The sequence below is a fragment of the Stegodyphus dumicola genome, chromosome 12 (assembly GCF_044657685.1).
Source record: "Stegodyphus dumicola isolate Sdum_Otavi_A_Nest chromosome 12, ASM4465768v1".
Taxonomy (NCBI): domain Eukaryota; kingdom Metazoa; phylum Arthropoda; class Arachnida; order Araneae; family Eresidae; genus Stegodyphus; species Stegodyphus dumicola.
This window is the reverse complement of record NC_140779.1, coordinates 82,235,954-82,248,245: the sequence shown is the minus strand read 5'-3', so window position 1 is coordinate 82,248,245 and position 12,292 is coordinate 82,235,954. Positions and strand designations below refer to the sequence as shown.

General features: G+C 35.1%; 1 protein-coding gene and 1 long non-coding RNA gene across 4 annotated transcripts in view; one reads left to right on the top strand and one right to left on the bottom strand.

Moving 5' to 3' along the window:
* LOC146993703 (uncharacterized) overlaps window positions 1–12,292 on the bottom strand; it is a 371,536-nt gene that overhangs the window by 72,534 nt on the left and 286,710 nt on the right. The gene's annotated exons all lie outside the window — the stretch shown is intronic.
* Window positions 1–12,292, top strand: part of LOC118186875 (protein O-mannosyl-transferase Tmtc3-like) — a 512,127-nt gene that overhangs the window by 347,463 nt on the left and 152,372 nt on the right. For both annotated transcript variants that reach the window (XM_035357048.2, XM_085806651.1), the window contains 2 exons: window positions 218–299; window positions 2,650–2,749. In XM_035357048.2, coding sequence (XP_035212939.2) covers window positions 218–299; window positions 2,650–2,749 — 182 coding nt within the window. The remainder of the gene's footprint in view (window positions 1–217; window positions 300–2,649; window positions 2,750–12,292) is intronic.

Sequence of the window (12,292 nt, the reverse complement as noted above, 5' to 3'; positions counted from 1 at the left end):
AAAAGAATCCTTGCAAGAAATAAATGCTCGCCTAAATTCCATTTAAGGATATTTTATAATAGCTTTTAAAATCCAATAGAAGTTGATTGTATTACCATCACACACACATAATTCGTTAACTGATTTTAAATAATTTTAGATAAATTTTACAGTCTAATATTATTGTTTGTTTCAAATAAAATATAAGTTAAAACTCATATATTCAATTTTTTCCTAGATTATGCGCAGAATTTCTTCCAAAGGGTCCCAGCTTCGTAGCCGCCATGTTGTTTGCAGTTCATCCTGTTCATACTGAAGCTGTAAGTTATTTTTTGTATCTTTTAATATATATATAATCAAATAGATGTAATATTGCTTGCATTAAAAGCACTTAATATATCATAAAGTTGAGATTCTCACTAATAAATCTTATGTTATTTTCTAATGGGATCTGCTAATGATAATTGAACACTACACAGAGCTTTTTAACTATGTTTGGAATACCTATATATAATTCACAAAATACTATTATCTGAAAACTTACATAATTCACATTATGTAATTATTTTATACTGTGTTGTGTAATTGAAACTTTTATATTTCACTTCCACAGTATGAATAGCTATTATTTGGTCATTATGATTTTTTTAATTCGATACTCGGTCTCATGATCTATTCAAACAGCAGTATATAACCGCAGCTTTACTGTCTCTCTTCGATTTTGAAAAATCTCAGTTAGTTCATAATTAGCAAAAAATGCAATATAGCAGTTCTTTCAATGAGTGAGATTATATTTAGTTATTTCATAATGATACATATTTGTTCTTTACTGTTAAATATTAATTATTTATATCTGGTAATTTTCCATTATGATTAATAGAAGTCCAGTAAGAATAAAAATGCTTCAAAATATGACTCAAAATATTTCATACACAAGAGAGCTCCTGATTTTTAAATTTGAAATTATATTGCGTCTAAATTTATTAAAGGATGAAAACTAATAGTTTTTTAATTTAAAATTAGGACTATTATATTCTGATGCAAATAAAAGTTAAACGTCTATCCAGAGAATTTTAGTTCGAGCGGTAAATTCATCAAAGCAATAGGGAAAATTTCTGGAACCCAAGCAAATTCTTGGTTAAAAAATTTCTGAATTCTTAAACACTAAAATGCTCTCTGAGACAATTAAAAATGATGTATATTTGAAAGAACTAAAGCAAATTTAAAAATGGGGAAATTAAACTGCCGAACTTTAAAGTTATGCCAACATATAAGAACAATCTGAAAAGTATACTTATTTCATATGTACCAAGTTGGCTTTTTTATTATGTCTGTATATATGTTGCATGAATTAATATTAATAATTGTTTTTATCGCAGTAATTGTAATATGTATTATAATTATATATATAATTGTGATATATATTATATTATAATTACGCTACCGCATGTGAAGATTCAACAGAAAGCATAATTTATAATAATACAAAACAAATTCTCTAACTGTTCTCGTAAATAAAGAATCAGATATCAGTTATACATATTTGCAAAGATCTAAACCCGGAACATGGATACAACCTTGGAGCCTATATTTGTGTGCAAGTGATTCATCAACTGAGCCGTTGACTATATCCGGATAATCCGGTTCTTGATTGTAAGGTTCATGTATTTGGTCTATGACTAATTGATATGAAAGGATGCATCCGGGAGATCCGTGAATAGTCAAAGCATAACAGTTATAGAGGGCCCACACATAACCCTAAAAGATGTTTAATTTTATTAGACCTAACTATAAGTGTACGGGCCGGTTGGTGTTCGATCCCAGGATGCTCTCAATCAGCAGGAAACTGCAGTACTAATTAAGTTTCTCAGATCTTTTAATCTGCTCCAAATGATTTCTCTTTAATCAAAAACCTCCTGTTATGTGATTTGTTCGAAGGCTCATGTTTATTACTAATATGTAGACATATTCTCACATGTAAAATCTCATTTTTAACACGCTTTTGATTCTTTATAAATATAATAGCTCAATTAATTGTTTGTTACCAAAATTATATTATATTCTAAATTCACCATGACATAAATAGAGATTATTGAATGCATTTGAATCATTAAAGTGCATATTATTCTGTATTATTTATTATTCAATCCCATAAATGTATTTTATAACTTAATAATATATTCGCAGCAAGTGTAGAGTTGCAAACAGATTGTTTTTAAATTTTTGCATATGTGGCTTGTTTTTTGAACTGGCTTTTCGAAACCGTTTGAGTTGTTTTCCATGCATAATAAAATAAATGTGTTTTTTCCAACTAATATTTTTCTGATCAATCAAACTTCACTCCTTAAAAGCATAATTCCTTCAAAAGCGGGAACTTATACAGTAACTTTTGAGGAACTATATAAGTTGTTGGCTACCAGCTACATGAAAGAAAAAAACCTTTAATTTCTGCACAAAAGAACAAGGATCCTATTCTCTTTTACCCTTAACCCAAAGACTCAGAGGCCTGAAGCCTTACCATACTAGAGATTTCCTAGCTCTTATCATAGCACATCCCGCTTGGCATTGGCGACAGATGTCAAATCTACTTTGCTCTCTGTTCGTTTTTCGCTAAATGAACATTGCCTCTGATACCTTTTCTTATTTTTTCCCTTCCTTTCCTTTCTATAGGTAACAGGCGTCGTGGGCCGGGCAGAACTCCTGTCGTCCATATTTTTTCTCTCAGCGTTGTGGAGCTATATCCGATCGACGCGTCAAAAGGGTCCTAATGGTAAGCTCTGTGGATAAACACAATTTCCTTCTTATCCTGTCGAAGCCTAATAACTCCGATGGAATAAAAGAATCTGAGCCCTGGCTCAGAAAAAATACTCCTTGTCGCCTTTGTGGGTCTCGGGTTACAGAAAGTAGTTGTATCTTTTATCTGCTAAACATTATTTTGCAGGAGGGTATCAATCTTGATGAAAAAACTCTTGAAATTACTTTCTTTTCAAAGAACACAATCGCTTGCTCTCAGCTTTAATACCGTTTTTGGCTTGTGACAGAAAAAAAAAAGTTTCTAGATGTGTGTTCAGATTTTTTTTTTAAATTGCTTAAACAGCACTGTACAGAGGGCAAAGATACTCTTTCGTTTGCTATGTTGTTAGGAAACAGAAACTTTAAAGGAAAAGAAGTCTTAAAAGTGAAATTTAAGGCTTCTTGACTGATTAGAAGAGCTGCATCTGCTTTAGATTGTTAAGCCATGATGAAATATTTTTCTTAGTCTCAATAGGAAGGCGCTATAACGATTCGTGTTTTCAAATTTGTTCCCCGTGTGTACACATAAATAAAATGTGATTTTCCTTTAGAAAACTCTCTAAGAATAAAGTATTCCTCAGAATAATGGCTTTCATTATCTTTGCCATAGGATGCGCAACGTTTCAATATATTTGTATAAATACGCTATAAAATATGCTCTTATCTCGTGAATAGATTGTTCGTTAATTTTGGCGAAAGCTGCAGTTCACGATAATACTTTATCCTCCTGATTAAGTGATTTTGTCCAAAAGTATAGATGACCAAATTAGAAGGTATTTCTATTGCTTATGAAATGTTCTAGTAGGTAATCTCACTAAAATAAATTTCTAAGGTAAGCTAGCAAGAGAGAGATCAGAAAATTTAACCTTATGACTAATAAATGTTCAATGATTATGTCCTATTAGGGGATTTAACAATTTATGTATGTTTATTGAGAAAATATAATGTATATCTGTAAAGTGTCTTTATGGAAATAACATAAGAAAAATTTATAAATATTTTAACAAGTGCTTTTGTATATATACTTGTACCCGCATGCACCCCACTTCTTGTCACCCACCAGTTCACTGGTATTAATGGAATTTTGAACTCTTTACAAATTTGCTCAAAAAACATAGGTGGAATCTTTTATGATTATAATGTGGAGAAATATAAGCAAAATAAGTGCATATAACCATAATAATAAACGACAGTACATATCACATTGAGCAACAACCAAATGATATCCGAAAAGAAAACAGTTAGTTTTTGTTAACTTTGGTTCACTAACCTCAGACTAATTAGAAATTCCAGCTAGCTCTTAAACCCCAGCTGGAATTCTGGAGAAGTATATTCAATCCCAGACAGATACTATATCCACAAAATGCCAAAGTTTTATTTACAATAATCTTATACCGCAGTAATTAAATATAGAAGATTTCATCTACACTTTCGTCTTAGAAATACACAAAGATATCCGTAAGTAGCATTTTTATAGAGCTAACTATAAATTTTATAACGGCTGAAGTTTTACCTCTTGTAGAGCTACAAATCGGCAAAATGGAAAATATTTATTTTGTAGTTTCTTCCTAAATTTAGTCAAAAGGTTTTAAATTACGATTGCTATTAGAAATATTGACAAGAATTTAGCTCCACAAAATATGTCGGAACCTTTAAATATTTTTTTTTAATTCGCTTTAGCTATTATAACGTTGCGCGCCTCTAACTAGCACGCAACCAAGAGGTGACTGTGAAAGCTTGTATAAACCACAGAGTTTTGTAAAGGGTTTAAGTCCCTTTTTATTCAACGTACTAATTTACAATTGCGTTCTCTTGACGCTTACAAACGGTGCCAACTCGGCAGTCAAAATAAAAATAAAAACCTGAAAAGAAATTAAAGACAATATTCTAACTACGAGGCTCTCTCAAATAACTAACTCACCGCGTTTTACAATACGGCTGCTAATTCAGCAGACTTGAAGCTCACTGGAACAATTGCAACTACTTCCCGCCAAGCACATAGGCCGCAACGCGGGGTTTTTCAAATCTCTATAACTACCTCCGCGCTCGCTAAGTAAGAATAACTCTCTCTCACCGAACTTGTTTCCTTCTATTTAAATCATACTACTTCCGCTGATAATTTGAATGCTTGCGCGTTCTACTCAAATTTACATATTCTGGCATTGGCAGTTCCAGGGGAAAGTAAGGATTGACAGGAAAGATAGTTTAAACTTAAAATAAATGTTAGTTAAAATAAATATAAACCCTACATTTGCCGCTGCCAGAATTTGGAAAACTTGGAAGCAGGTTCTACAAACGACCTGTTGTAAGTTTATCTAATTCTGAACTAACTGGCGAAAGCCTCGTTTACACAAAAATAATCTTATGTAACAATTAAAATTCTGTTACTCTTTACAAAGGTTTCTTCTTACAGCAACTTTTCCTGGACTTCATCAATCAATCTTGGTCTTTCCTTCCAGCATCTGGAAGGAATAAGTATCAGTATCTTTCTACATACATTATAATTTACACTTTCTTGACACAATAAATTTTTGTTTTTAACGTTTCGTTTTTCTTAGTTATTGCTTACTTCACATTCATTCAATTTTTCAAGCATTAATTTAACTTTACCCTGGCTCTCCACCGTGTGTGGTGTCAAACGGGAATATTCGTGTTTTAGTCTTACAACACTTCCCCTAACCACCATGATTTGTTAGAATTCAACAACCAAATAGACACACCTTACTCGACATTCTACAACTCAATGAGCTACTTTAATATTCTTAAAAATTCAAATGTAGGTGGAGAACCCTACAAAACACATTCATTCTAACTTCCCCCTCATTCATCTTTTAAACATGCAGGCTTTCGCTCTAAAGCATGACTTTACAGTTTAATACTTAAATTTTGACTTCATTGCTTTTAAGCATTCACTTTTAGCATCTACAATTTTATGCTTCTAGACTAAATTCTACTTTTACATAACATACAAGTATTTACATACATTTACAAAAGTTTAATACATATGCTTTTTACAATTTACCATAAAATGAATAAGAGAAAATAAATTTTTACTTTACTCATCCTTCGCCAAGCTGGCGGCACTGAAACTAAAATTCTTATTAGTACATACAAGAATACGAAGTTATTTTTATCTCCGGCCAAATTTTGGCTTTAACATAACAGAATTAGTCTTTCGACCAACAGAAACTGCTTGTTCTTAGATTTTATACTTGAAGAAAATAATACTTTTGCCTTAGCTAAATAAAGAAAAACAAAACTAAGTCTCAACCGAGACAAATTGACTTCCGTCAAAACATAGAACTTCGTACTTATGCATAACATTTCGGAACAAAAGAGAAAAATATTTATAGAAGGTTTTAACTTATCTTTGAGTTTTCGATGCTTGAAACTCCGTCATCCGTTTTTGACAAAATTGATCCCAAGTTAGAGGTGTCATGGATGTCAATCTTCTCCTTGTTGATCTCCAATTGTCGTCCCCGTTGATCCTTCTTTTGCGTCCTCTACATGCTGGCCTCTTGACGGAGTAATCGTCTGGTTGTTGGCTTTTGCGTTTCTGCCTGGGACGGCTGGTCTTTACGTCCTCCGGTCTGGAGTCCTTGAATTTCTTCTGTTCCTCGTACTTCTGTGCTTCCTGTTGGCGTTTCAGTTTCCGGAACGGCGGCCTTGCTGGCACCTGACTCTGTGGCCGTGTGCGCGTTCTTCTTGATGTGTAATTCCTCCTGCCATCCTTTGTAGGTGGTGTTTTTCTTTTTACCACGGTTTCTTTACCCGGTTCATCTGTACTTTTGTTTTTCTTAAACGCCGGAGTTTGATAATCATTTTTTCTTTTTGATACCGACGTCCGGGTTGTAGAAGTGCTAGGTCTCTCTTCAGTTCTCCGTTTCTTGGGTGGTGGAATAGTTGTTGCAGTCTCTGGCTTTTCTATTTCGTTTAGACTTGAGTCCTGCAAGAAACTTTTAAGGATTTCAAAATCATTGGGATTATAGTATTTTTTCACCTGGTCGGGACTTGCTTTACAGATTTCCCCTCTCTCGTTTTTAAGATATAAAACTACTCCTTTGATTTCCTGAATTACATAGGGGTCTTCAAACTTTGGAGCTAGCTTTGCCATAAAATTGTCTGGGGCACTTGATAAAGAAAATTTCCGTTTCAATACTTTATCACCAACTTTAAAATCTGCTTCACGGCGTTTTTTATCGTAATAAATTTTCTGCCTATTTCTTGCCGTATCCGAGGTTTTAAGCGCCTGATCAATTAGTTTTTGCACGTCCTTTTGTTTGAATTCCTACTCTCTTTGTTGCACAAAGAATAATTTATCTAAAGGCGTAATTAACTTTCTGCCTAAAAATAATTCTGCTGGAGTTTTTCCCGTAGTATCATGATGTGCCGTTCTTAAAGCATAAGCTAATTCATTTATGTAGCCATCCCAGCGCTTGTGATGTGTGCTAACGTAACTGCGAATTATTTTTACAATGTTTTTATTAACTCTTTCTGCTATGTTAGCCTGTGGTCTATACGGAACCATTTTGATATGGCGTATATCAAGTCCATTGCATATGTTTTCAAATATTTGACTAATGAATTGTTTTCCGTTATCGCTAATGACTTTTATCGGTGCACCGTATTTTAAAATGTATCTGTGTAAGAATGCATCTGCGACTGTTTTGGCTGACGCGCGTTTAAGTGGAACAATTTCTATCCATTTTGAAAAATGATCTACTATTACTAAAAGAAAACGATTTTTGTTTAACTCGCTCTGGGGGAAGGGACCAAGGAGATCTATGCCTAAAATTTCATTCGGAAATGTAGCGCGAATGCTATTTAAGTACCCGGCCGGGCTGTAATTAATATCATTTATTAACTGACATTGATTGCAGGACCTGACATACGCCGTTACTATTTTGTATAATTGCGGGAAATATACCGCCTCGCGTACCCTTTTTAAAGTCTTTCTGACCCCGAGGTGGCCCGCTGTTTTTTTTTCGTGCAACTCCCTCAAAATGCTTAATCGAAGCGAGGCTGGGATGACTGGCTTATACTCAAGATTTTCGTTCGTTGTTTTCGTATAGAATAATAAATTATCTATTATTTCATAGTTTTTTGCTCTATTTCTTATCGCATCGATATCTGTATGCTCAAAGCCTTCGGGGTCTTTCAAATAAGCATAGATATTTCCAAATTCAGGATCAGCTTTCAGTTCAGTAATAACCGTATCTCTAGAATCTAAAATTTTTGAAGTCAACACAGCGCATTTAAGTTCATTACCTTCCTCGTCCAGTTTTATACGAGAATGTGCGTCAGCTACATTGTTTTCCTTACCCGGTTTATATTTTATTGTGATATTATATTCTTGGAGTTTTAAAGCCCATCTTATTAACCTGGGCGTTAGGTTTTTTCCCGAGTAAAGTCTACCAACAGCCGCATGATCCGAAAAGACAGTTACTGGCGATTTGCCGAAATAAACTCGAAATTTGTGTACAGCCATTAATACGGCTAATGTTTCTCTTTCTGTAGCTGTATAATTCCTTTGTGTTTGATTCAATGTTTTACTAAAAAATGCCAGCGGATGGTTATTTTGGTAACCGCACCCACCGCATAGTCTGATGCATCTGCCGCAATTTCCAGGTTTTCGTCCCCCTCAGGGAATTTTAAAACAGGGGCATTAATAAGCGCTTCTTTTAATCTTTCAAAAGCCGTGTTAGCTTCCGCTGTCCACGTAAATTTACTCTTTTTTCTTTTGATTACTAAGAGTGGTTCAACAATATTAGCGAAATCTTTTATGAAAGATCGATAGTAAGAACATAGTCCAAGGAAAGACGAAAGTTTCTTGACGGTGTTGGGCGGTGGGAAATTCTTAATAGCTTTTATTTTTGAATCTTGCGTTTCTATACCCTTTTGCGAAATTTTATAACCAAGATATTTAAGTTCTTTAGTTGCGAACTTGCATTTTGAGGCGTTAATTGTAAGACCGGCCTCTTTTAATAATTTAAAAACTTGTTCGAGATCACTAATGTGTTGTTCCAACGTACTACTCGTTATAATTATATCATCTAGATAAATTAAAGTTGATTTTCCTAGGACAGGCTTTAGAACAATGTCCATAGCTCTCTGGAATGTTGACGGGGCCCCACACAACCGAAAAGGCATGCGTAAAAATGCATAAGTGCCCGATTTTGTTATAAACGCGGTTTTATGTATATCTTCGGGTCTCATAGCTATTTGATATTAGCCAGACGTTAAGTCCAAAGTAGACATATCTCGTCGATTTGATCTGTGTAATGATCTCGTCTATAACCGGCAAAGGGTAAACTGGGAATTTAGTTATGCTATTTAGTTTTCTATAATCGATAGCAAACCTCCAAGCCCTTTTATCCGAAGGAGGAAACTCGTTCTTTTTCCTACATAGTACGACTGGACTCGCGTATTCACTATTTATGGGCGTTATTATTTTATTCTTTAACATCTCCTGAATATGTTCTTCGATGATTACGTCTTTTTGTTTGTCATAGCGATACGGTTTAGTCCTACAAGGTTTTTCGGCATTTAATTGAATCTTGTGAGTTACAATCTGACAGTTTCCCGGCTTTTCTGAAAACAAATGAGAAAAATTACTCACCACTTGCTGTATTGCTTTACTTTCCTGGTCATTCAAATGGCTAAGGTCCAATTCAGGTGTCTCCACCGGTTCCACCACCCTCTGGTCCATCTCCAGCACCATGGAACTATCTTGAAAATTTAATTTGGCCCTCGCGGCCCTTAAAAAGTCCATACCTAAAATAAGAGAATGTTGCAGATCTTTCACCACAAAAATTAATACTTTGAGACTTTCCTCTTTTACCTTTAAGTTTAATGATAATTTCCCGATGCAGTGACATGTTTTTCCTTGCGCCGCTATAATTTCCGTATTTCTGGTTTTAAAGAGTCGTATCCTATAAAAATTCTTTTTGAAGAACTTTTCACTCATGAAATTGCCTTCTGCCCCTGTATCGATGAGGGCTTCTACTCGTACATCGCCAACCAGGACTTGTATAATTGGTAGCTGTGAGTTTTTTACGATGACTGTATTTAGATGTCTATTTGAGGGTTTTTCTAAACCTTCCGGGGTCTGGACCCTCCCTTTCACAGGCCCCTCTAGTCGTTTAAAGCTTTCCTTTCAATCTGTGTCTTCTGGGTACGCGGATGCTTATTTTCAAATTTTCTTTTTGGGCCTTGCCCTTCAAGTTTCGATGCGTTAGCTTGATAGTTCTTTCCCCCATATGAGCGATTTCCATTTCTTGTTTCCTCCTTCCTTCTGGTACTTTGAGAATATGTTTCCCCTCTCGCTCTTTCCGCGATTCTGCGATTTTGAAACTTCACCGCCAATTCGAAAAGTTCCTGCAATGTGGTTGGGTTTCTAATTTCAAAGTAGTCTTGGACAGCGGGTAACAATCTTGGTAATATTATTTCAATAATCTCCGCATCGGGTTTTTTCCCATACAACATATCCGTTAGCTTGATTTTTCGTGAAATAAAGTCCGTCAATTGTGCTGTATCCCGTTGATAGAAACTATATAGCTCGGCTTCCAGCCGTGCGCGATCTTTCACTATGGGGAAGGCCTTTACTAACGATTTTTTGAAATTTTCAAAAGTATACGTCGGGCTTCCAAATTCACCTAGAAGAAATTTGCCTATATTTTTCCACCATAGCGCGGCCTGTCCTCTTAGTGCTGATGTGGCGATAGCAACTTTTTGTCTTTCGGGCACAGGATAGAGCTGAAAGTGGTTTTCTATACCTTCTAAAAATACGGACACCGAATTTTTTCCGTTGAAATAGACGTTTGGCTTGATTGATGCTCTCAAAGTCTGGACCAGGTATCCAAATCCTTCTAACTGCGTTGTCATTTCTTGGTGTTGTCCAGCGGCTTCCATCCAGTTTTCGGCCATTTCAGTTCGATAAGTGTTCGGGCGCCAATATAATGTTGCGCGCCTCTAACTAGCACGCAACCAAGAGGTGACTGTGAAAGCTTGTATAAACCACAGAGTCTTATAAAGGGTTTAAGTCCCTTTTTATTCAACGTACTAATTTACAATTGCGTTCTCTTGACGCTTACAAACGGTGCCAACTCGGCAGTCAAAATAAAAATAAAAACCTGAAAAGAAATTAAAGACAATATTCTAACTACGAGGCTCTCTCAAATAACTAACTCACCGCGTTTTACAATACGGCTGCTAATTCAGCAGACTTGAAGCTCACTGGAACAATTGCAACTACTTCCCGCCAAGCACATAGGCCGCAACGCGGGGTTTTTCAAATCTCTATAACTACCTCCGCGCTCGCTAAGTAAGAATAACTCTCTCTCACCGAACTTGTTTCCTTCTATTTAAATCATACTACTTCCGCTGATAATTTGAATGCTTGCGCGTTCTACTCAAATTTACATATTCTGGCATTGGCAGTTCCAGGGGAAAGTAAAGATTGACAGGAAAGATAGTTTAAACTTAAAATAAATGTTAGTTAAAATAAATATAAACCCTACACTATGATATTTTTATTACGAGGAAGAATGACTGCCGTTTAGATTTATACGCATGAATGTGTATTTCTCTAGCGTTAGGCATTTTTTTGCACATTTTCACATCGTTATATACACAACTTTTCATCTATCTGAGTAGCCCATTAATCGTTTCAAGTATGTCTGGTTTGAAAACTTTATTACCAACTTTCTTTAGATAAATATTTGAAACAGATGAATTGCAAAATTTGTCAAAATAATAAATTTTATGATAGCAGATTTAGCAGTTCGCTTTTTCAAAAATGTGGTTGTCAGTATCAGGCTGAAAGTGATTACTGCTCAAAAGCGCTGAAATAATTTTTAAGGTTATAATAAATGGAATCATAGAGTGCACAGAAGCTTTCAGAGCGCTGAAAGTGCCCCATTCAGTAATCTACAGATGATAGACAAAAAGACAAATCCTTTTACAAGGAGAGGTTACTATGAAACAATTTCCGCCGCAGAGTCATTCAGAGTTACAACCGCTCAGCATGATTGATGTTCGTAACTAATATTACAAAATGTTAAAATGATGTCTGCAAGGTAAATATTTGGAGAGGTAATAAGAGCAGGAAGGTGTAAGATATCCAAACCATTTATGAATGCCTGGAGGGCTAGTTTGCTATAGAATGACATATAATTGTTCCCTTATTCTCTCGTACATTTGGGCGTATATTACGTATTAAGAAGCATTAAAACTCGATCCTGAATCAATAAGAAATTCGTTCTTCACTGGTGGTATTAAATTCAGTTTCCAGGATGATTCCGATTTTCCCAGTTAGACATGAAGAATTTGCGTTTTCTTCAACAGCGCTGGAAGTGATAAATTAAGAATTGATTACTGGAGAATGCGGGCACAGTTTTGAGCTCTGAAGACTTTTATCTTTGACAAAATTCATATTACTGACTGGGAGGTACGCAAGCGTATACTCAAACTTTCACATCCAGCTTTTTTAGGTACGCCGTGGGTCTGCAATATACATTCA